The 23,110-nt window shown below is 58.4% G+C and overlaps 3 protein-coding genes across 8 annotated transcripts; 1 reads left to right on the top strand and 2 right to left on the bottom strand.

The window, feature by feature from the left end:
• Nucleotides 1–97: 97 nt before the first annotated feature.
• FLAD1 (flavin adenine dinucleotide synthetase 1) lies at nt 98–5,620 on the bottom strand. Of its 3 annotated transcripts, XM_086693165.1 has the most exons (8): nt 5,475–5,620; nt 4,791–5,016; nt 2,619–3,363; nt 1,833–1,980; nt 1,469–1,567; nt 1,200–1,389; nt 408–481; nt 98–302 (listed from the first exon to the last, which is right to left on the bottom strand). In XM_086693165.1, the coding sequence occupies exons 2-8, from the start codon at nt 4,869–4,871 to the stop codon at nt 167–169; spliced, it is 1,473 nt and encodes a 490-aa protein (XP_086549291.1). In that variant the 5' UTR covers nt 4,872–5,016; nt 5,475–5,620; the 3' UTR covers nt 98–166. The 3 variants fall into 3 exon arrangements, 2 of the variants coding, with proteins under 2 accessions (XP_086549291.1, XP_086549290.1); XM_086693164.1 differs by lacking the exon at nt 5,475–5,620 and having other exon boundaries at nt 4,791–5,326; XR_015245772.1 differs by lacking the exon at nt 5,475–5,620 and having other exon boundaries at nt 227–302; nt 408–991; nt 4,791–5,328.
• A 4,178-nt stretch (nt 5,621–9,798) lies between these two features.
• CKS1B (CDC28 protein kinase regulatory subunit 1B) lies at nt 9,799–13,065 on the bottom strand. Its single transcript, XM_025915246.2, has 3 exons — nt 12,883–13,065; nt 10,921–11,048; nt 9,799–10,305 (listed from the first exon to the last, which is right to left on the bottom strand). Exons 1-3 carry the CDS (start codon nt 12,939–12,941, stop codon nt 10,253–10,255), a joined length of 240 nt encoding a protein of 79 aa, XP_025771031.1. The 5' UTR covers nt 12,942–13,065; the 3' UTR covers nt 9,799–10,252.
• Nucleotides 13,066–13,293: 228 nt separating this feature from the next.
• Nucleotides 13,294–23,054, top strand: SHC1 (SHC adaptor protein 1). Of its 4 annotated transcripts, none has more exons than XM_086693789.1 (13): nt 13,294–13,436; nt 16,678–16,845; nt 17,385–17,455; nt 17,952–18,015; nt 18,130–18,249; nt 18,481–18,534; nt 18,704–18,755; nt 18,936–19,062; nt 19,813–20,011; nt 20,099–20,168; nt 20,260–20,394; nt 20,537–20,775; nt 21,442–23,054. In XM_086693789.1, the coding sequence occupies exons 2-13, from the start codon at nt 16,681–16,683 to the stop codon at nt 21,568–21,570; spliced, it is 1,425 nt and encodes a 474-aa protein (XP_086549915.1). In that variant the 5' UTR covers nt 13,294–13,436; nt 16,678–16,680; the 3' UTR covers nt 21,571–23,054. The 4 variants fall into 4 exon arrangements, with proteins under 4 accessions (XP_086549915.1, XP_086549916.1, XP_086549913.1 ...); XM_086693790.1 differs by lacking the exon at nt 13,294–13,436 and adding an exon at nt 13,459–14,108; XM_086693787.1 differs by lacking the exon at nt 13,294–13,436 and having other exon boundaries at nt 14,330–16,845.
• The last annotated feature ends 56 nt before the right edge of the window (nt 23,055–23,110 follow it).

The raw sequence follows: 23,110 nt of genomic DNA, 5'->3' as shown, positions 1-23,110 counted from the left end.
TCCTCAGAGGGAGCACTGCCAGCTGGGAGCTGGCAGAGCCCGGCCGACGTCTGCTTCTCCCGTCCCATCCCCTGGAGCAGGAAGACACAGGCAGAGCAGCAGGCACGCAAGAGGCGGTTTATTGACAGGGGACACCCCAGGGCGGCCTCCCTCTGGCTGCTCGGGGTCACGTGCGCGAGTTCCTCTCCTCGTCTTCGTTCTCCAGGAGGTAGGCTGGCCGGTAGGTGGGCTGGCCCCCCGGGCTCAGGCACTTCAGGGCCGGGTTCCTCACGGTGTTCTCGCGGCCCCCCAGCGACGTGTAGCTGGAGCAGGGAGGAGGCAGGCGAGTTCGGGGCAGGCTCTCCCCACCGCAGCGCCCCCACCTCGTCCCCATGCCCACGACACCCGTCCTCTCCCAGCACCCTTACCCTCGGTCATATAGGACACAGTACGGGACAAACAGCTGCCGCAGGAAGTCCCAGATGTCTCTGTAGGTCCAGTCCTGGGGGTCAGAGTGGGGTCACAAAGTCCCCCCTCCCACACTGCGGCCTGCCGCCTGGGCAGGGGCCCGCCTAGAGCTCTTCTGCTTCCCGGGCTCTGAGGGAGGCCTCCTGTGGGATTCTCTGGGATTCTCCGGCACAGCCTGCCGGGTGCGGCCACGCAACGCAAAACGGGAAACCTTTGCCCGCCTCCCTCCGCCCCCAAGCCAGCCCCCAGGGACCGGCGTGCTCCAGGACAGACGTGGTTGTGTCCAGGAGTCCACGCAGCCCGCTGCGTCTCCAGCTGGGCCGTCTAACGTGGCCGCGGCTGGAAATGGGGTCAGTGCCTCTGAAGAAGCGAATTCTGAAGGGTATTTAATTTTTAAAATGAAGATATAACACCCACACCACAGAATTCGTCACACTTGGAGCGCACCACTCAGTGGTTTGGGGTCATTCTTTCTTTCATCTCAGTAGGTTGTAATTTGAGTATCGATAAGAGGCTGGTGGCTGCCATTCTGGGCAGTGCAGACCTAGGGGTAGAAAGCACAACCCCGCCACTGAATCGGTGCTCCCTACAGAATGGTCAGAAAGCTGAACGGCCGAGCAGCACAGCCTCCCTTGGGTGATGGGGGTCCCTCACGCGAGCCCCGGGCTCCCACCTCTCCCACGTGGGGGGCCAGGGCGCAATGAGCCACAGGGGTCGGGAGACGGGAGGCGCTGCGGCCCCCTCCCCGTTACCAGCAGCGGGTTGACGCGCACGAAGGCAGGCCAGCCGGGGTCCGTGGGGCTGAAGGGGTGGAGGCTGCAGGAGTAGGGGTCGGTGCGGCGGGTGCCCATCAGGACGGCCTCCAGCCGGGGGTGCCGGGCCTGCAGCTCACACAGGGCCTGCTTCATGTGGCCCTCGGCCTCCAGCACCTGCAGATTATACCTGAGGAGGGGAGGGGCGGGGGTCAGAAGCGGGCACTGCTGAGCCGCACCCGGAGCCCACACTTCCAGGCCCTCAGTACCTCTTGATGGTGTCCTGTAGGAACTGCTCCAGCTCGGGGAAGGGGGAGATGTTGCGGATGTACAGGATCTGGAGGGGCTCCTGAGTACCGGGGCGTGTCCTGGGGAGGGGAGGACGCACAGGCTTGGCAGAGCGATGCTCCCCGGAGAGCTCGCACACTGTTCTCTCTGCTCCTGGGTGGACTGTGACCTCCCTGTGCTCAGGGCCGGTGGCCTACACGTCCACCCAGGGCCGCCCAGATGTCAGATGCTCAGTCAGTGTGGCGGGGGAAGAGTGTGGAGAGGTCACCACGGCTCCCTCCCTCCCAAACCACGCCTGGCCGCCCTCTCCCTCCTTGCTGCCTTCGCCCCGGGGCGTGGGCTCACCTCTGCACGGCCGCGTGGAAGAGGTGCAGGAGGGCTGTGCAGTCCTTGCCTCCATTGAAGCCCACGCAAAGGTGGCTGAGGTCGTACTGCGCCAGGGCGGTCTCGATGGTCTGCAGGGCGCCTGCCACCTTCCCCCCCAGAGAAGACCCTGCAAGGAGACAGACAAGAAGATACGTACACGTGGCCGTCAGAGGGCAGCGGGGGGGGGGGGGGGGGGGGGGGGGCCACACCGCCCTGGCCTGAAGCCTCTCCAGGCTTCCCAGTGTTCCCAGAGTAAAGGCCGGAGTCCTACGTGCCCTTCAGGGTCTGTCCCGGCCTGCCATTCAGAACCCTTCACCTCAGTGTCTTCCCTCGGGGGGGCCCTGCTCTCCTTCGTTCCCCTAAACCCCATCCTGTTTGCTCTCACCCACCTCCCGGTGGGGCCCAATCCTCCTCATCAGCCCACGTGTCCGACACTCGCCCAGCAGACTGTATTTAACGTACATACGCCCAGGTCAAGGCTGACCTCCCCACCGTGGAGGCCGCTGAGACCGACGTCTCGTGCCTGACGCCTACCTTTCTTGTTACACTGCCGGCCCAGAAGGCCGTGGCGTGTAACACACTGTCCTGTTGAGCTCGGTCCGTAGTACCCAGCACAGTGCTGGCAGGAGCGGGCACCCGGTCGACATTTACTGGAAGAATGACCAACGGCACCGGAGCTATCCCCCCTCTCTCAGACCCTACGTTCCCGAGACCTGGGCAGGGGTGGGTTGGGCACGTGCAGCCCCCACCCCCCCAGGCCCCTACCTGATTCCGCGAGCTGGTAGACAGCCTCCCTGGCCTGCCCCACGGCGTCAGGCACGTAGGGGACCAGCGATCCCGGGGGCAGACGGGCAGTCAGGTAGGCCAGGCACTCCTCCAGCGGCGCTTCTTCCTCCGAGTCCAGCGACAGCTTCACCCGATAGTAATTGCTGCCCCAGTCGGGGTAGGAGCCCAGGCCGAGCCTGCGCCCAAAGTGGGCCTGCGCCTCAGCCAGCACAGGGGCGATGGAGGCCTCGTCGGCGGCCACGTACAGCTCCCGCAGGTGGAACTGCACCGCCGTGTTTCGGAACAGCCCCTTCAGCCCCTCCAGCACCCTCCGCAGCAGCTCGGGAATGCCCGGGAAGAGGTAGACATTTCGGACGGAGACCAGCGGGAACTTGAAGGGCCGGCCCGTGTGAGGGTCTGTGCCGTAATGCAGGCGGGCGGAGGAGGGCACTACGGACAGCTTCTCGCAGCCCTTCCCTCCGAGGGCTCGGATGGCCGCTTCCAGCTCGGGGTGCGGCTTGAGCTCATCCCCGAAGGCCTGTGCTACCGCCTCAAAGGTCACATCATCGTGAGTGGGGCCGATGCCCCCTGCCGTGAGGACGTGGGTGAAGCGGCTGGAGAAAGAAGTGACCTCTGCCGCGATGGTGGCCACCTCGTCGGGTACGACAGAGACCCGGCACACCTGGACCCCCAGGGAGCGCAGTGTCCGGCATAGAAAGTAGGTGTTGGTGTCCTGAGTGTGTCCCTGGGAGATGAGATGGGGACGATGAGAGTGTCAGTGCTGCAGGACTCGAGGGCAAAGGGGAAGGGGTGACAGCCATGTGGGGCATCGTGCTCTTTTGGGGGACGCTGCCTCGTGAGGCTCCAAAGCCTGGACTGGGTACGAGGGTGAGAAAATCCATCTGAACGGCCGGGGGTCGCATGACCCACCTTGGGCCTCCTTCTCCGTGCTTTGACCTTGACCTCATCTATGCCTGAGGATTCGGTGGCCAATTCTATGTGGATGACCCATCCACTTCCTCCCCAACCCTGACGGTTTCAGCTCCCTGGCTCCGCCTACCTATCGGGCATCTCTGCCGTATTCCTGGCCGTTGTCACTTTGGCCAGTGGCCTCCCCAGACACTGTCCACTGCCAGTGAGGCCCTCCTACCGTCAAGTGTACTGAAATGTCTCCCCATCTGCTCTCTTCTCTTGGTCCCTACTGCCGCCGGGCAGGTCCTTGGCACCTGTCATCTGGACATTGTCGAGGCCCCCTGGCCAGGCTCCCGGCCGCCAGCCCCAGCGCTCTGCCCAGTGCCTTCTGACTAACCTTTCTAATGTGTTACTGGGATTGCATCACTCTTGGGCTCAAAAGCCCTGTGTTGTTTCCAAACATATACAGAATAAAGTTCACATTCCTTTGCAGAACATTTGAGGCTGCCTGCGGTGTGCACACGATCTTCCTTTGCAGCCCCTTCTCCTTCGACTTCTCTCCAGAGGGCTTAGCGGACAAGGGTTACTTGGAGTAAGAGGGACTCAGGTTGGAATCCCCCCTCTACCACCTCCTGGCTATGGAACCTTGGACAAGCTAGCTTCTCGGTCTCACAATCTATTAATTGACGTTTATAATAAAAGTATTGAACCTCAGGGGATTGTTCTAAGGGTTAGTAAAACCGCACATGTGATCTAGAAGCACAGTCGCGGGCCCTAGTAAGCACTCAAAAAGGAGGGGTCAAGATCACTACCTCAAACCCGATGCCTACCACGACCTTTAACAAGATTTCCCTCGATTGCTCAGAAGAATCCGACGGATTTCTTCGGTCCAGTAGTTTCCTTCTATTTCGCTGACTCACTCTGCCAAGTGCCTTGGGTCATTTTCCAAACAGGCTGGCTGTCACTCTTCAGTAACACATACACCTGTACGCCCTTCACAAGTCGGACTCCCCGTCATTTCTGTGAAGCCCCTCCTACTCCTATCAAGTTGCTGGACAAACTGAAGCCACCTTTGCCACAAGTTTTCAACAGAGTGATGGAAAGCAAAAGGCTCACTTTCCCTCTAACACGCTGGGCTCACTCCAGGACCCCCCGGCAGCAAGGGGGCTCCCGCCCTGGCCCGCCTTCCCTCAACAGATCGCGCAGCAGGATCTTAAGGACAGGAGCACGCCACACACCCCCCTTCCGTCCCAGACGCACCTTGAGGATCTCATCTCCAACAATGATGATGCCCGCCGTCACGCTGCGCCCTGAGGGAGGTTCAGAGGCCCTAGATGCCATGGTCCTGCCTTCTCTGCCCCTCTGCAAGGCCCTCCAGTAGCCACCCAGGGCCCCAAATAGGGGTCGAAAGCACGGGAGTCGCGCCAGGTCTACAGGGCACTGGGGGCCATAGCCTGGGAACAGGGGGGTCCGGGGTCAAGGGAACCTGGAGGAGCCAGAAAGGACATTGGGGGAGAGCAGGAGTGCATGTTCTTTTTTCCTTAGAGGGAGACCTCGCCGGGCCCTTGACAAGCGACTCCTTTATCCCTGCCTTCAACGGACGTGTTCTCACCCCATCCCAGCCTCTTCACAAGCTTGGCTCTGGTCTCCTTAAAGCGTCCTGCTCTCCCGAGCACCTACCACTTTACGTAGGTCTCCTGCGCGCCGAGCTCGGCCCCCCCTGGCCGGCGACAGCCCGGCAGCCTGCACCTTTAAATATCTCTCCTCTTTGGGGACCGGTCCCTTTAAGCGTCTCGACCCCCCCCCCCCCCCTTAAACGCGGCCCCTCCCTCCGCCGCGGGCCGAGTTCAGGCGCCGGGCCCGCCGGGGCCCGCACCCTTTCTGGCCTGCAGTCCCCGTCCCCGCCACCCCGCCCCCGCCCGCCCAGCTGCCCCGGGTCCCCACCTGCCTTCCCGGCCGGCGCCCTCCGCTCCCGCGCGGCCCCGGGCGGCTTCCGCACGCAGCGTCCCGCCTTGGATCGCGCCTGCCACGTCAGTTGGCCATCTCGGCTGTCGCTCAGACTGCCTCCAAGGGCCCACGGGTGCAGGCGGCCGTCGCTCGCCAGCCCCAGCCCGGGGGCGGGAGCAGCGCGCGGTTGTTATGGGCGACAAGCACGTGGTCACCCTCACCCGGAACTGCGGGGGCGGGGCCGACGGGGGGGTGGGGACCTCGGCTGCTGCTCCTGGTGCTGGCGGGAAAGGGAGGTGTGATTCTAACCTCGGTCCCGTTTTCGGGTTCTTGTGTGCAGTGCTAGCGGTCTTTAACCCCGACTCGAATTCTAGGCAAAGGGGATTTATCTTGTAGCGCATGGCCCTTCGAGGGACACCAAGTATCAGCATTGGCCGTGAAGGAGGGAGAGCTTGGAGAGGACTTTTTAGTGCGTGGAACTTTCATTTTTTTCTTTTTTATTTTTTTTAATTAATTCATTTATTGTTTAATTTACATCCAAGTTAGCATATAGCGCAACAGTGATTTCAGGAGTAGATTCCTTAGTGCCCCTTCCCCATTTAGCCCACACCCCTCCCACCACCCCTCCAGTAACCCTGTTTGTTCTCCGTATTTAAGAGTCTTTTATGTTTTGTCCCCCTCCCTGTTTTTATATTATTTTTGCTTCCCTTCCCTTTTGTTCATCTGTTTTGTCTCTTAAAGTCCTCATATGGGTGAAGTCATATAATTTTTGTCTTTCTCTAATTTCGCTCAGCATAATACCCTCCAGTTCCATCCACTTAGCTGCAAATGGCAAGATTTCATTCTTTCTGATTGCCGAGTAATACTCCATCGTATATATAGACCACATCTTCTTTATCCATTCATCCATCGATGGACATTTGGGCTCCTTCTGTCCTTTGGCTGTTGTCAATAGCGCTGCCGTAAACGTGGGGGTGCATGTGTCCCTTCGAAACAGCCCACCTGTATCCCTTGGAGAAATACCTGGTAGTGCAATTGCTGGGTGGTAGGGTAGTTCTACTTTTAATTTTTTCAGGAACCTCCACACTGTTTTCCAGAACGGCTGCACCAGTTTGCATTCCCACCAGCAGTCCGCATCCTCACCAACGTCTGTTGTTGCCCGAGTTGTTAATGTTAGCCATTCTGACAGGTGTAAGGTGGTATCTCATTGTGGTTTTGATTTGTGTTTCCCTGATGATGAGTGATGTTGAGCATTTTTTCATGTGTCGGTTGGCCGTCTGGATGTCTTCTTTGGAAAAGTATCTATTCATATCTTTTGCGCATTTCTTCACTGGATTATTTATTGTTTGGGTGTTGAGTTTGACAAGTTCTTTCTAGATTTTGGATACTAACCCTTTATCTGATATGTCGTTTGCAGATATCTTCTCCCCTTCTGTCGGTTGCCTTTTAGTTTTGCTGATTGTTTCCTTCACCGTGCAGAAGCTTTTTACTTTGATGAGGTCCCGATAGTTCATGTTTGCTTTTGTTTCCCTTGCCTCTGGAGACCCTTGAGTAAGAAGTTGCGATGGCCAAGATCAAAGAGGTTTTTGCCTGCTTTCTCCTTGAGGCTTTTGATGGCTTCCTGTTTTACATTGAGGTCTTTCATTCATTTTCAGTTTGTTTTTGTGTCTGGTGTAAGAAAGTGGTCTGGGTTCATTCTTCTGCATGTTGCTGTCCAGTTTTCCCAGTACGACTTGCTGAAGAGACTGTCTTTATTCCATTGGATATTCTTTCCTGCTTTGTCAAAGATTATTTGGCCGTATGTTTGTGGGTCCATTTCTAGGTTCTCTATTCTGTTCCATTGATCTGAGTGTCTGTTTTTGTGCCAAAAAATGTGTATTTTTGAGACAGAGCGAGAGCTCACGCAGTGGAGGGGCAGAGAGAGAGGGAGACACAGAACCGGAAGCAGGCTCCAGGCTCTGAGCTGTCAGCACAGAGCCCGACGCAGGGCTTAAACTCAGGAACCATAAGATCATGACCTGAGCTGAAGTCGGAGGCTTAACCACTGAGCAATCTAGGCATCCCAGCTTTCATTTATTTCTATTATAAACGGTAAAGCTATGTACTTAATCCTCTTGACAAGAAAAAGCCTAACTCCCCCCCCACCCCCGCCGCCCCGTCCAGATAGTGCTTAATTTGAACATCACCTTTGCCAATTTGGGTCTTCTAGGTACCAGTGAGGGCAGTGACTAGGGGATGCCACGTGTCCACTTTCGATTCTTACATCATCCTAGCTTACTCTCATTTCAGTTGCCTTTGATCTAAAAGTGCTTCTTAAATTTTAATGTTTGATCATCTGGGACCCTCCTTTTAAACATTTGTTTTAATTTTTTAAAATAATCTCTATGCCCAACACGGGACTTGAACTGACGACCAGGAGAGAGTTGCATGCTGTATGGACTGCACTAGCCAGGCTCCCCGTCTGGGACTTTAATATGCTGATTAGGTCTCCCCCATTCAGGAGGTTTGGGTGGGAGCTTGAGGTCTGCATTTAACAAGCTCTCCTGTCATGCTGACGCTGCTGGTACCTGGACTACGTTTTCTGTAGTAAACACATAAAATTCATGCATCACTGGGAGGACAGTCGAACCACACCCACCCTCACTTTACTCTCCTAAAGCCCCAGAGAGAGGATACCCATTTTGCAGATGGGCAACAGGCTAAGACAAAGGAAGGGATGCCATCCAGCAACCCCAAAACAAAAAACAAAGGTAGAGCCAGACTTCTAGACTATTCTTTCTCAAGCGATAAGCCCTGTGTGTGTTTTTCAATTAAAAGAACCTCAGCTAAAAAAAAAAAAAATTTTTTTTTAAAGATTTTCAAGTGATCTCCGCACCCAGCGTGGGGTTCAAACTCACGACCCCAAGATCAAGAGCTCTGTGCTATACCAACTGGCCCAGCCAGATGCCCCTATAAAGCGAATTTAAAGGCAAAACAAAAGTCCCACTTGCCTAACAATAAGTCACATGAGCCATCATCTTTACTAGCAATGGTGATAGTGTCTCCCCCCCCCCCCCCAGCTCTGATCCAATCCTCTATCTGTGGGTTCTCAAGCTTGAGTAGGTGCCAGAATCACCTGGAGAGCCTGTTAAAACCTTGCTAGGCCTAACCGTCAGAGTTTCTGATTCAGCAGGTCTAGGGTGGAGTCCAATAATTTGCATTTCTAACAAGGCTTGAGGTGAAGTCATGCTCTGGTTCAGGGACCACAACTGAACTCCTGCCATAGTAGTAAATGGGTGGATGATGGGGGGGGGGCAGGGAGATAATTTCAATTTCCTTTATTTAGTACTGCTGTGATTTTTTTTTTTTAATTTTTTTTTTCAACGTTTATTTTTGGGACAGAGAGAGACAGAGCATGAACGGGGGAGGGGCAGAGAGAGAGGGAGACACAGAATCGGAAACAGGCTCCAGGCTCTGAGCCATCAGCCCAGAGCCTGATGCGGGGCTCAAACTCCCAGACCGCGAGATCGTGACCTGGCTGAAGTCGGACGCTTAACCGACTGTGCCACCCAGGCGCCCCTGTACTGCTGTGATTTTTAAAAGTAGGGGGTAAGCTATTATTTGGAAGAATGCTTTTTTTTTTTTAAGGTTTTATTTTGAAGTAATCTCCTCACCCAACATGGGACTCGCACTCACGACCCTGAGATCAAGGGTTGCATGCTCCACCGACTGAGCCAGCCAGGGGCCCCTTGGAGAAATGTTTTCTCAAACAACTACAGCTAATACCTGTTTCCCCAAAGGTTAGCACTCCAGCTACCTGCAGAAAAATGCTTGAAATTCCCACATCCAGGCCACACCCCAGACCAATTAAGTCAACATCTCTCAGGGTCGGCTCAGGCACCAGAACTTGCCAGGCAAAACAGCAGGGGCTGCCCTCCGCGTCCCCCTCTCCTGCCCCCAGGTGTGCCTGAGCCTTGGGCCCGGCAGGAAGGGGGCACAGGGCAGCCTCTGGCTGACGGCCTCCTCCCTTCACCCTCTCGTGCCCTTCAGATACCAGGACTACAGTGAAGGCGCCATCCCGGGCCGTAGGAAACAGTTCGTTTGCTTTCCTGAGGTGATGTCTCCACACAGCCTTTAGCTCAGGCTAATAGAGCAGCATATCGTTTCAGATGTTTGACAGAAAGTCTGCTTGAAGTAGGTTAAAAACCGGTTACACGAATGTTGAAACGACCCTCATTATTAGCAAAGAGCTGGGCTTCATGATCTAAGCGAAGGGGGCACAACCACAAACAGGGTGCTGCTCGCAGCGACCCCAAGAGGGGAGACCTCGACAAGCAAAGAATCAGATCGTAAAAACTTCCTCTTTAATCAAGGCTTTTTAACACGGAACAGGTTTCTTGAATAAAACGGACAGTTTCCAGTACAATGAAACATAAACCACCATACAACATACAACACCTGGCAGGAAGAAACAAAACGGCAAGTTTACGCAATCCCTGCCACGGCCTTATGCTTAGAGGAGCCGCTTCCTCCATCTACCAAGTGTGTTCTGCAGGATAGAGCTCGGCAGGGCTTCTGGGGTCACGCTCGGCCGAGGCTGCAGCCCGAACGGCGCTCAGCCGGCTGGGCCGTGCTGCTGTTGGCTCAGGCGAAGCGGTCACCAGCACAGACAGTCTGAACATCCTTTCAATATCAAAGTGGGAAGCAAGAAGGCAATGGAATAATGTCACCCGAAGATGTCGTTAGCACGTGAGGACAGCTGTGCGAAGCCCGAGGCCGAAAGGTGGCTGCCGGCTTCATTTCTTTGGCTTCTTGGGCAGTGGTCGCCGGAACAACAAGATGTGAGGTTCTGAAAGAGCGAGTGAAACCTAAGAGGCAAGCTCACACTCGTCTGCGCACAGCCTACGGTCTCCCACCCGCACCTCCCAGAGACAGCGATCAGATCTTCACGACTAAATTACGACGTCAGCACGCGGCCTTAGAACCAGACCCAAAAGCTGGGCCTGTCTGCCAAGTACGGAATTGTTAGTATCAGTTCTTTTGCTATGTTTGTGCAGCCCCGGGGGAGCCCTTTATTAGTTTTGCCTGGCAGCTTGGTGTCTGGTGTCTTATCAAGAAATACACTTTCCTTGGCTTATTTGGATAACATCCAAGAACTCACTTTCTGATGGAGAATGACGAAGGAGCCACAGCCTCCTCCGGGGTATATGTGGCCTTAAAAAAAAGACTACGCTCGGACGAAGTTAGAGATTAAAAGGGGTTTTTTTCAGTGACACCTTGTCTCTGAACTTCCCCTCTGATACTTTACTCTTATTTCTGGTCACTTCAGTTTTTCTAGACGGCTGGTGAGGAACCAATAAACCACCGTTACCTTCCCCTGATTTCTCTGGGTTCTGCGATCTTATCGCTCTTTCTTGCCCTCAGTGAAGGAACCCGTATGATTGCTCTCAGCCACTGCACCAACCTGGTTCGTGGATCATATAATGGACCCATCCCTGACTCTGCTGAACGCCGAGATTCCGCCACTCAGATTCAGACATCAAATGGGTTTTAGGGACCAGCTTGGCTATGTCCTTGGGCAACATGACGTGCCTGTAACAGAAACATGGACAGGTGGGGGGACTCCCATCAGTAGTGGGGACAGTCCGTTAGACAAGTGCTTACATACAAAGCCAAGAGAGGAAAAAAAGGAAAAATTGGTTTCTGATAGTAGGGAGTTTATAGAAATTTATTGTGGGGTAAAGGCAGCTAGAATTAAAGGCCAAGTTCTGCAAATCCTCCTGCAAGTACATCACAAAGCACGAATTAATGAGCAACGCAAGCGAATGAGCACCTAACTTCCAGGCACCGTTGATGCACTGCCTCTGGCCTCCTGGAGCCCAGTCCCCTACTTGATTACTCGGAATCAACAGAATGGCAGCCCCATAGCAGAGTGTTAATAACAGAGGTAGTTTTGAGAAGGATCGGTGAAGAAAGGCCTCTTACGGAGCGCTGTGTGGAAGAGCCCTCACAAAGGATGAACTGTCAACGTAAACCCTTTAAATCTATCCTCGATTTCATTTTCCTGACTCTGAAGGGATGTGCCATGAGACTTCCCCGGGGAAACGCCTTGTCTTCCTAACCAAGGATAAGTCTCCTTTCGTGGCAAAAAAGTATTACCCTGCCACGAATCCTGATACACTTCATCAGGCTCCGTGAAAATACACTAAACCCTCCCCGTGCTAGTAACAGAGATGCTTCCCAGAGACATGATTCTGGTCTAAGTATCTGAAAATAGCTTACATTCTAACAAGTCCCTGGCACATTGCACCAAACAGACCCCCTCACGACAAGCTGTTTCTCAAACCAAGATACCACTGCCAAGATCTACAACTTCCTGAGAGATGAAACTCGTGACTCCTTCCTAGTCCCACAGAGATGCTATAAGCGCTTAGCTCAGATGGGGAGGAAAAAGTTAACGGGCCCCAGCGGAGCTGCGGGTCTTCCCCAAGCAGCTGGCGTCACCGCGGTCCTGTATCTGCACCTGTCAGCACGCACCGAGCCGGCCACAGGGCCCAGCCCCGCACCAGGCGGAAAAGAAACACAACCAAAGCAAGTTTGCATTGCACGTTCTTCAATTTTGGGAGCAAGATACGAACTAGGAAGTTGTTTCAAGGATCATGCCCTCATTTGCAGAATCCTTGGTCTTCCCGAATCTTTCAACCTGGAATCACGGAGTTGGATTAACTCCAAACTCCGAGGCTCTGTAAGGACCCCCTTCGTCACCATCCGTGCCGAGCTCTGTTGCTCCCACATAACCTGCACCTATGTCCATCACGTCCCTTCTCGCCCTCTCTCTGAAGCCTGCAGCGTTTCCACAAACGTCTCGGGCTGTGGGGAGCAGAGGCCAGGGCTCATGCCCGCACTTAACACAACACCTGGAGGCGCTCCGTAACTGTTTCGAATGTTCGAAGGGCATCCGGCAGGCCCCTGCCAAGTCCTTTCTCAAAGCCCTCGGCCAGCTTCACCCCCTCGCAGGTCCTGGAAGCCCCCTTCCTGAAACAAGCCCACGCCCCCTTTGCAGGAATCCGCGGGCACCTCTCGCGCCGCCGTGGCCACCTCCTCTCAGTAGGCCCCGGAGGCCCCGAGGTGTCGCCGCGACACCAGCAGTCTCCAGAAGGCAAGCACAACTCGCTCTGCCGAGGGGGCGGGGCCGTCAGCCTAGAGCCCCTAGCCACGCCCACTCTGGGTCAGCCACTTTCTACTTTCCCCGGTGCCGCCAGGCCCTGGCGCGTGCGCCGTACGCTCTCAGCGACCGTCCCCAGCCCCGCAGCTCGGGTCTCCCGCGCATGCGCCGGTCCCGTCGCTTCAGCTCCGGTTCCTAACTCTTCTTGCCCTCACTTGTCGAAGTTCACGACCTCGCGGTGGGCCCCGCGCCGGCACTAACCGGTACTCGAACTCCTCGTCGTCGTATTTGTCCGAATAGTAAATCTGTTTGTGCGACATGACCGCTCGGCCTGAGGATCGTCAGCCCCGCGCCGCCAACCTCCGAACAACTCCCAGCAGCACGCGCTCCCACCCACTTTGGCCTCGCTTTCAAACACGCCGCCCGCGCTTCCCATTGGTCCCTTTGGCTTAAGGCGGGACAGCTCTACCTTCAAGCCTCGGATTGGCTTAGATTCGCTTCTCCTCGAGTCCTTATTGGAGTGCACCTCTCACGTTCCTCAAGAACGAGCGTAGGTAAAAAATGCGCCTGTAATTGGCTATCCCTGCCCCCGTGCGCGTTCTCGCGCTGCCATTGGCTGATTCGGGAAAGTGGGCTGGGTAAAGGAGGGACCGAGGTAGAGGGTCAGGGGTTAGTGAGGCCGGAAGTAAGTGCAATAAAGTTTCTTCAGGGAGGCCGGGCCGGGGAGAAAGTTGGAACGACAACCTAAGGAGGCAGTAGCGTGATCCGGAACCAAATCGGGCCGCGGTGCGGTGCGGCGACTCCATGAGGCCCTGGTGAGTTGGGCCTTTCCCTTCTCCTTAGGTGACCCGCTCCTCCACCCCGGAACCCCTCTCCCGGGACCCCACTTCCGGTCTTCGTGGATAAGTCCCGCCCTCTGAGACCCCCTCCCCGGAAGTCCCACCCCCCAACTTCAGGGGGCTCCCCGAACCCCGACTTGTTTTCTGCTTATTGTCCACGACCCCACCCTGCCGCCCAGCTTTCCTGGAAGCCCCACCCCCGGACATGCTTCCAAGCCCTAGTGCAAGAAACCCGACGGTAGTCCTTCCAATTCCCCGAGACCCCGCCTCCTCGCGACGGGTCTCCGCTAACTCCTGTCCATCAAAGAGCCTATCTCTCGAAAGAGCAGAGCGCCGCCCCTCAAAGAACGCTAGGGACGCGTGAAGCCACGCCTCCCCGAGGCCCCGCCTCTCCCCAACCACGTCGGGCTGAGCGGACACCCCGCCTGCTGGAAGTCTCGGGTGCCCGCGACCTAGGGGCCACGCCCCCTGAGGGGCTGCTCGGGGGGCGACCCCGGTCCCCGCCTCGGAAGCGCGGTCTTCAGCCCCGAAGACCCTGGCTCACATAGTTCCCTTTTCTCTTTTGGGCCTCGGGCTCCGTTTTCCTGAGCGCTCGTGCCCCAGCAGGTGGGACGTCAAAGTGTCCCCGCCGGTTCTGAGCGGTGAGAGGTTAGAGGCAGCCCTTGGCCTCCCCCTGCCCCCTTCCCAGGGTGGGCCCGCGTGAAGGGGGCTGGACTTGGGGAGCGAGGCTTGCTCCGGGGTTCCCAGCCCCGCTACCGGAGCTTCCCCTCCCGGGACCGACTCCGCCCCAGGGACAGCTGTAGGTCTCACACCTGCACCTCGGGAGCTGGTAGGGCCATGGGTTTGTCGGTGTGCGACCTGTGGGTGCGACAGGAGCGAGCGCTGTCCGCTGCCAGGGGACAGCGGCTTGGAGGGGTGGAGGGGACAGTGGCCCTTTTGCAGGGACTCCTCAACCCCCACCGCTCCTTTGGCCCTTCCCCTCCCCCTAAGCAGAGTTCCTGCCTGGGCATTCCTCCTGGGCCCGCTCGCCCGGCCTTCCCTTCTGGAAACATTCCTGAGGCTTTCGCCATTTCCTGCTGCTTGCCTCCTCCTCCTCCCTGCTGGGCTGGGAAGCCACCAGCGGCTTCACCCCCACACCCGGCCACCCGGACTCCCGGGAGGCGGGCTCCTTTTTTCCTATGCAAATTTAAAAAAGCCCTACTTCCTCCTTCTTTTCTTCCGAACGCCCACACCTGTCGCTCGTTCCCGGCCTCTGGATTCCGCGGCCTCCCGCGGCTGGAGGACGTCTTGGCAGGTGTGGGGGGTGTGAGGCTGTGGCGAAGCCTTTCCTCATTCTCTCGGACGTGGAGTGATAGAATTGTGCTCGGGAGTGACCAAGCTGTCCTCGATTGAGGACTAGTGCAGGTGAAAGAGTTAAGTGGTGGCATTATTAATCATTATAATCATATCATTTGCACCCTTATCTTAAGTAAATTTGGGAGTAGGTAATTCCAAGGTGAACGTGGGGGTTCTGCGTATCTTTTGCTACTTGTTTGCTGACCCCCACCCCCCATCTTCCTCCGTCGCCCCCTCAAGCAGAGCTGTGGCAGGAAGCTGTGGGTGGGAGGGATGGGTTTGGGGCTGTTCCCTGCGTCCAGCCTCAGCCCATCCCTGGCGCCCCTGGGCACAGATTTGCCATCTGCCCCCTCTGTCCCTTTGTGGCCCGTAACCCCCGCTTCTGTTGGAGGGAGAACTGTTTCACTCTCCCACGTCCTCCAGTCACATTCTGCCCCTGGCGGACACCCGCACCTTCCCTGGTCCCTGCAAGAGAGTGCGTTCAGGGAGCTGACCTTAGTGTCAGTGTCTTGCCACCCACCCACCTTGACAGCTTGCTTTGCTAACTAGGCCCGTGGAAGGTGGGGGGGAGACACAAGAGTGCTGGCCGCTACTCCTCGGCATGGTGGGTGCCACGGAGAGAACGAGGCTCCGTCAGCTTGTCCTCTGTTCCACCTCCTACCAGGTGGTTCCCTGAGGCACCACCCAGGTTGGACTTCGTTCCCCTTACAACACAGGCTTTGCTCTTCCTCCTGGCCCCTCTGCGTCCACTGGGGCCGCTACCAACCTTTCCCCATTTCTTTACCTCCTGTCCACAGCTGTTGTAGCAGAGGGTGCTAATGGCCCAGGCTCCCTAGGGCCACCACCCCACTGTGCCATCGCGGTGGGGGTAGCCTGGCCTGGGCTGCGGGAGGGGGGACTTTGAGTGTTCAACCGGGACAGGAAGGGAAGTGCTGAGCTCAGGGATCCCCTCCCTTTTCCACCCCCAGCTGCCTCTGTTTCCTCTCTCATTCCCCCTACTCTCCCGTGGCTTCCTGCTCCCTTTGGCCTGCCCATGTCCTGTTTGGATTGATCCAGACCTATCCTTATTTCCCTCCTTTCCTTCTCATTCCTACATGCTTCCCTCCCACCCCCACTTTGCTCCCCTCCCCGATTACTGGTGGTTGTCTGGGGGCAGGGTGGGGACACGCATAGCTCTGTCCCTGCCGAGTCCGGGGCTGTGGCAGTGGTGGGGGTTCAGCCCCTTAGAGCCTGTGAGTCAGCACTGTCCTCGGGATTGGGCTCTCGGCTTAGCTCCCCGCCCCTGGGGAGGAGCCAGGCAGCTCTGGGTCCAGCCTGTTCTCTTCTCCGCCGGAGAAGAGGCTCCACGCTGGGCGGGGATGGGGCCTGAAACTCTCTGGGTCTGAGCGGGGGTGGGCGCTGGTGCCACTTACCCTCTCCCTTCCCAGGATCCTTGAGATCCCTGGGCCAGAGAGGTCCGGTCAGGCTAAGGGCCTGGGGATGCCCCCTGCCTGGCCCCCTTGCCCTGACTGGCAGGGGGGCCAGGCTGGGCAGCAGCCTCCCTCTCACTCCAGCCATGGATCTCCTGCCCCCCAAGCCCAAGTACAATCCGCTTCGGAATGAGTCTCTGTCATCGCTGGAGGAGGGGGCTTCGGGGTCCACCCCGCCGGAGGAGCCGCCTTCCCCCTCGGCCTCGTCCCTGGGGCCTATCCTGCCCCCTCTGCCTGGGGACGAGAGTCCCACCACCCTGTGCTCCTTCTTCCCCCGGATGAGCAACCTGAAGCTGGCCAACCCAGCCGGGGGGCGCCCGGGGCCAAAGGGGGAGCCAGGGAGGGTGGCTGAGGATGGGGAGGGGATCGTAGGGGCGGCCGCGCCAGACTCAGGCCCCCTGCCCCTCCTCCAGGACATGAACAAGCTGAGTGGAGGCGGCGGGCGCAGGACTCGGGTGGAAGGGGGCCAGCTGGGGGGCGAGGAGTGGACCCGCCACGGGAGCTTTGTCAATAAGCCCACGCGGGGCTGGCTGCATCCCAACGACAAAGTCATGGGACCCGGGGTTTCCTACTTGGTTCGGGTGAGTGAGCACGCCCCTGCCTCCCCGCTCCCTCCAGAGCCTCCAGTCCCTCTGCCCACCCATCTCCCAGCACCGCCTTGCTTTCAGGGTCCTGTTTCTCAAACCTTTCTTGCCCCTTCTCCCATTCTGGACCCCTCCCTGGGCCCCTTCCTTCTTGTGACTCCCCCCCCCCACCCCCTTCCCCCCCTCCTGCTCAGCATGCCGCCCAGCGTGGCGGAGGCCCCTAGTAAGTGTTGGAATGAGTGACCCTGGATTGTGTCCTCCGGTCTCCTCCCCCTGGAGATGTCACTCCCCCCCCCCCCCCCCAGTGCCTGTCGCTGTCCTCTAGAGTCTCTTCCCAGATGCATGAGGTTCTCCCAGCCTGCCTCTTCCCCTCATTTCCTGTTGTCTTGCACGTTGTGGGGTGTAGCCTCGGGCAGTGGGCAAGATGCCTTCATCTTCACTCTTCCCTTGGCGGCTCAGAGGGGAAAGACCCGGGGCTCTTCGTGAAGGGGTGGGGGGAGGCGGCTGACCCGTCACCCTCGGTCCCCTCCCCTCAGTACATGGGCTGTGTGGAGGTCCTGCAGTCGATGCGCGCCCTGGACTTCAACACCCGCACCCAGGTCACCAGGTTAGTGGGGCGGGAGCAGACTGGGGGAGGAGGGACGCGGGTCACTTGGTGGCTTGCAGGTGGTACCTTATCTTTTGGTAAAGGGGATGGAGAGAAAGTTAGGGGAGCGAGTCTGAGTCTGAATGAAAAGAGGCAGCTCTCATCGGGATCCTTCCTCCTCCGGCCCATGAGCTGCGGGGGCCGTGGCAAAGCCAGTTGGCAGCTGGAGCCTGAGTGGAAGCTGGGCGGATGGTCGGTGACTGCTGCCTTTGGGAAGGGGAGGGGACATTCGCTAGCTGGAAGGGGGTGGGGCCGGGCCCCGCTGAGGCCCTAACCCAATCAGCCAGGAAGTGGCCTCTCCGTGTCATCAAATATTAAAGGCCCTTAATTCAATCCACCACGACAAAGAGCCTGGAGTGCCCCTGGAGTCTGGCCTGGTCTTCCCCTCCCCCTGCCCCATGGCAGCCCGAGCTGAGTGGGAGGCAGGCTCTGGGTCTGAGGACCTCTCTCTCCCCAGGGAGGCCATCAGTCTGGTGTGTGAGGCTGTGCCCGGTGCGAAGGGGGCAACAAGGAGGAGAAAGGTACCCCGGGGCCGGTGGGGCTGGAGGTGCTGCTGGGAAACATGGGGTGGCGGTGGGGGGGGTTTTCCTGGGGTGGGGAACCGCAGCTTCTGAGAGCCTTGGGCCCTCCCCTAGCCCTGTGGCCGCCCACTCAGCTCCATTCTGGGGAGGAGTAACCTGAAGTTTGCAGGAATGCCGATCACTCTCACCGTCTCCACCAGCAGCCTCAACCTCATGGCCGCAGATTGCAAACAGGTTGGTGGGGTTGGGCGAGGGGGCCAGAAACACTGCTGGAAGGGCCGAGCAGGACCTGGTCACAGTGCCAGGAGCCAGGACAGTCAGGAAGGAGGAGCTTAGAAGGGCCTGGGCTGAGAGGCCAGAGGGTGGGACCGGCCACCAGGGCTCGGGGCTGCGGTCGCCCAGGTAGGCCCTGAGGCTGCCTGACGTGTTTCATTCTCCTCCTCTGTCCCCTGCCCTGACCCTCAGATCATCGCCAACCACCACATGCAGTCTATCTCATTTGCGTCCGGTGGGGACCCGGTGAGTGGCCGAACGGGGCACAGGTGGTGGGGGCAGAGTAGGGGCCAGGCGCTGGGGGGACACTGGCTGGAAGCGGTGGTGTGGTGTCTGAAAAGCACTGGGTGGGCGGGGGCGAGGCGGGGCTATACAGTTGAGCTAAGTGGCTTCTTCTGACCCTGCCCGACCCCAGGACACAGCTGAGTACGTCGCCTATGTTGCCAAAGACCCGGTCAATCAGAGAGGTGAGGCGCGGTGGGGAGCGCTGGGTGGGGCCGGCTGTCCGTGAGGCAGGTGAGCAGGACCTGGGGAGCTAAGCGGGGGCCCTGGAAAGCGAGGACCCTGTCTGCGCCCCCGCCCCCGCCCCCCCCCCCCCCCCAGCAGTCCGCCTCCGAGCTCACCGACAGCCTGTGCTGTGCCCGCAGCCTGCCACATCCTGGAGTGTCCCGAAGGGCTTGCTCAGGACGTCATCAGCACCATCGGCCAGGCCTTCGAGCTGCGCTTCAAACAATACCTCAGGAACCCGCCCAAGCTGGTCACCCCTCACGACAGGTGAGCGGGTCTGGGGGTGGGGCAGCTCCCGGGCCCCAGGCCGGAACTGAGAGAGCGAGTCTGCCCCACTGCCCACACTCGAGCTCAGAGGGGGTCGGGGCATGGAACCTGTGTGCCCGCGGCCATCGGGAGAATGCGTCCTGCCTGCTGCAGGCCGGTTCCTCCTCTCACGTGCCAGACTCCACGCCCCCACCGTCCCTGCCTGCGTGGACCTTTCTATCCCCAGCCACCTTGGTGCCAGTGCGCTTCTCTTTTCTTGCCCGTTTGGCCGTCCTTGGTTTTTCATTTTCCTGCCCGTGGAAGCCATCAGGAATTTGGGGTGCGGGAGGGTGTTTTATTCCCACGATCTCTACCTTTCCTTCCTGCCTTAGGCTGGTAGCTATTGAGTGTTTGGAGGAGATTAAACTAGTCTGGATCGTATCTTTTCCTGCTTCCCTGTGCCTCCCCTCCCTCTCGGGAGACAGCATAACAACCAAGGGTGTGAACTTTAGGGTCAAATCCGATTCTGTGGCTCTGCTCCACCACCGTGCGATTGTGAAGCCGCGGGCAGATGCTCCGGCTCTGACCCGCTCCGGCTCTGACCCGCCTCTCTCGTCTCTAACGTTGGAGAAGGAAGTAATAGCTACTTACAGGGCCCCCGGGAGGGTGGTGCGGCTGTGTGTAGAAAACAGCTGGCCTTGGGCCCACCCCGCAGGCAGCGCCCAGCCCGTGGCCACCGTCTGTGCCCTCCCTCTCTCCTGCCCCTCTCAGGATGGCTGGTTTTGATGGCTCGGCTTGGGACGAGGAGGAGGAAGAGCCACCTGACCACCAGTACTATAATGACTTCCCGGGGAAGGAGCCGCCTCTCGGGGGAGTGGTGGACATGAGGCTTCGGGAAGGAGCTCCCCCCGGGGCTGCTCGACCCACTCCACCCGGGGTGCAGACCCCCAGCCACCTGGGAGCAACGCTGGTAAGTGGCTCGGAAGGAGGTGGGCTGGGCCCGGGTTGGCAGTAGCAGGTTTGGGCTTCTGGTAACGTCTTGTTTTTGTCCCCGCAGCCTGTGGGGCAGCCTGTTGGGGGAGACCCAGAAATTCGCAAACAGATGCCACCTCCACCGCCCTGCCCAGGTGTGAAGGGAGCCGGGGCGGTGGGGAGGGGGTGCGGAGTCGGGGTGCAGGAGGCTGGACTGGGGTCACTGTGAAACCTCCCTCTCCTCAGCAGGTAGGGAGCTCTTCGACGATCCTTCCTACGTCAACGTCCAGAACCTAGACAAGGCCCGGCAAGCAGGGGGTGGGGCCGGGCCCCCCAATCCTGCCATCAATGGCAGCGCGCCCCGAGACCTCTTTGACATGAGTGAGTGCTCCCCTCTCCTCTCTGCATGGCTGTCTTCCCACTTGGCTCCTCTTCTTCTGCCCTGCGCCTTCCTCCCCGGAGGTCTGGGTCCTGGCGTGTGTCGTGCCCCCTGCCTTTCTTAGCCTTCTCTTTGCACCCCCAGAGCCCTTCGAGGATGCCCTTCGCGTGCCTCCACCTCCCCAGTCAGTGGCCATGGCCGAGCAGCTGCGAGGGGAGCCCTGGTTCCACGGGAAGCTGAGCCGGCGGGAGGCCGAGGCCCTGCTGCAGCTCAACGGCGACTTCCTGGTGCGGGAAAGCACGACCACGCCGGGCCAGTACGTGCTCACCGGCCTGCAGAGTGGGCAGCCCAAGCACCTGCTCCTGGTGGACCCGGAGGGCGTGGTGAGTGGTGGGGGTAGGCGGGAGGCCGCGGCCCCCTCCTTCCCTCACTGCTTCCTACTGTCCCTGCTTGGGGTTTGTGCGCAGGCACCCCTCTCCAGCAGTCCAGGTTCCTTCCCTCACACCCCCGGGCCTGAGCTCTGTTCCTTTCAGCCCGCAAAGCCCCAGCCCCCTAGCCCATCTGGGCAGGAAGGTGTTCTTCTTGCCTGAGCCCCTCTTTTAACAAATGAGGAAACCGTCCTGGAGAGGAGCCGCCCCCGGTCCTCCAGACTCAGGGCTCAGACCAGTGTCCTGTTGTGTCTCTGCACTGCCCCCACTGCCCCTCATAACTTTGGGCTCTTTTCTAGAGCAGTCTCTGTCTCGTTTCCCTGTCTTTTCTGCACTGCGTGTCGCCTCCCGGGTCAGAAGAGGAGTAGATAGCCCTCAGTGTCACAGTTCCTGGGCAGACGTCCCCTCTGCCTTTTCCCAGTTCACTGAGCTGTCTGTTCCCGGGGCCAGCTCCGGATTCTCCTTCTCAAGAAGCTTCAGTGATCAGGACTGACAATCCTCCCATCCCGCCATCCTTTTCTCCTTCAACCCTCTTGAATATTCCGGCTTCCTCAGCCTTGGGGGCTGAGGTCTTACTTCGACTCTTCACCTGCATTGACCTTCTTCCTTTACACTCACCAGGTTCGGACAAAGGATCACCGCTTTGAGAGCGTCAGCCACCTCATCAGCTACCATGTGGACAATCACTTGCCCATCATCTCTGCGGGCAGTGAACTATGTCTCCAGCAGCCTGTGGAGCGGAAGCTGTGATCCAGCAAAGTGCTTTCTCCCCGAAGGGGCCCTCTCACCCCTTCCACCCTGTTCCTTGATTCTCAGGACTTCACTTGGGAGTGTTTTGTGGGCTGGGCCTTGTGTTGGAGCTGGGAGTAGTGTGGACACGGTTCAGCATCGGCTGAATGAGAGGTTTTGTCGGAAGCCTGGGGTAGAATCCCGCTTCTCCCCGAACCTTACCAAAGTATTAATGTACAGAGTAGCCCCTTCCCTGGGCCTCTCCTGTGCCAATCTGATACCCCCTTCCCCAAGAAGGTGGGTGCTTGAGGCCTGGGCAGCGTGCCTCCTTGAAATGAGAAAAGCCTAATGGGGCAATCACCTTTCTAGGGAAGGGGGAACGAATCACACCTTTGGTCTACCCTTGGGCTCAGATCCCTCTCAACAACTCTCCCTCCCAGTGGTTAAACTTTGTGCCTTTGACCATCTCCTAGGTCTGAAGAGATTTTATGCAAAGAGTTCTTGAGCCCCTGAGGTCGAGGATGGGAGTGCTGACACCTTGGCTTCGGGGACCCTGTCCTCTCCTTGCTCAGCACCCACTCCACCTCCACCCCAGTGTAGGTTGGGAGAGCAGAAGCAGGAATGGCAGCTGGCCCCTGTCCCTGGGGAAAATGCAACCCTTAGAGATTGCCTCAGAGCCCCCCTCTCCCTGGCCAGTGGGGAGATGGACCCCTCCCTTGCTCAGTGCCTCCTGGCCAGGGGGGGGCCCCTCACCCAAGGGCTCTGTATATACATTTTGTAAGTCCCTCCCCCACCTCCCAATTTGCATGCATGTTATACTCTACAGCCAAAGCGTCGCCCTCCCTCTGTCCTGCAGCCTCTTCCCTGCCTCTTGCTGGGGGGGGTGGGGGTGGGGGTGGGGGTGGGGGGTGTGACAGGATTCAGGCCTCCTGAACTGGTAACTGCGGGTTTGTGGAGGCAGGAACGAGGGCAATGAGACTAAAGCAGTAGACAATCCCCAAATACCATCTGTAGATTTGGAACTACACTTACTTTGATTTTTATACGCGTATATTTTATGGCTGTGGATTTACTTTCCTTGTTTGTTTTCTCTGGCTTATCTGGAGCACAGAATGATAATAGTCAATGACATGTACACATCACCTCTTTGCCTTTTCGAAGCCCTTTTATAAGGACTAGCATTTCCCTCCTCCTGGCCTGGGCACGATCTTTTCCGCCAGAGACTGCGGCCTTGGAAGTGGATCGCGCGCCGGGACTAGGAAAGCCTGGGCCTCCCGGAGGCCAGGCGGCCTAGTGCACGACCTGAGCTTCTGAGCTTCTGTGTCAGGCTGACGCCCCCCGCCCCCCACCCCGGGAGCCAGCCCTGCTGCTGGGGGCTCCGCCTGCGGACTGGGAGTGGGGGAGTGTCTCCACGGTCTTCGTCCTCGCCTTTTTGTTTGGGTGTCTTCGCGGGTGTCACTTATACCAAAGGGAAATCCTCTTTATTAAAGTCCCTGTTTCTTCTACCTCGGCCTCAAGGTCCCTGCTGCTTGTGGTTGGCCGCGGCCGGGCGAGGGTGGGA

This window comes from Puma concolor, chromosome E4 (genome assembly GCF_028749965.1).
Source record: "Puma concolor isolate L17-30 chromosome E4, mPumCon1.1.hap2, whole genome shotgun sequence".
NCBI lineage: Eukaryota > Metazoa > Chordata > Mammalia > Carnivora > Felidae > Puma > Puma concolor.
This window is presented reverse-complemented; position numbering and strand designations above follow the sequence as displayed.

Coding starts and splice junctions, on each gene's coding strand:
- FLAD1 (XM_086693165.1), bottom strand. CDS start 4,871: ATGGCATCTAGGGCCTCTGAACCTCCCTCAGGGCGCAGCGTGACGGCG. Junction 1,981..2,618: donor CTACCAGCTCGCGGAATCAG/GTAGGGGCCTGG, acceptor GTCTCCTTGCAG/GGTCTTCTCTGGGGGGGAAG. Junction 482..1,199: donor TGCGCGTCAACCCGCTGCTG/GTAACGGGGAGG, acceptor TCTGACCCCCAG/GACTGGACCTACAGAGACAT.
- CKS1B (XM_025915246.2), bottom strand. CDS start 12,941: ATGTCGCACAAACAGATTTACTATTCGGACAAATACGACGACGAGGAG. Junction 11,049..12,882: donor GACGAGGAGTTCGAGTACCG/GTTAGTGCCGGC, acceptor TTTCTGTTACAG/GCACGTCATGTTGCCCAAGG. Junction 10,306..10,920: donor TTATATGATCCACGAACCAG/GTTGGTGCAGTG, acceptor TCGCTCTTTCAG/AACCTCACATCTTGTTGTTC.
- SHC1 (XM_086693787.1), top strand. CDS start 16,351: ATGGATCTCCTGCCCCCCAAGCCCAAGTACAATCCGCTTCGGAATGAG. Junction 18,535..18,703: donor TTGCGTCCGGTGGGGACCCG/GTGAGTGGCCGA, acceptor GCCCGACCCCAG/GACACAGCTGAGTACGTCGC. Junction 20,395..20,536: donor CCGAGACCTCTTTGACATGA/GTGAGTGCTCCC, acceptor TTGCACCCCCAG/AGCCCTTCGAGGATGCCCTT.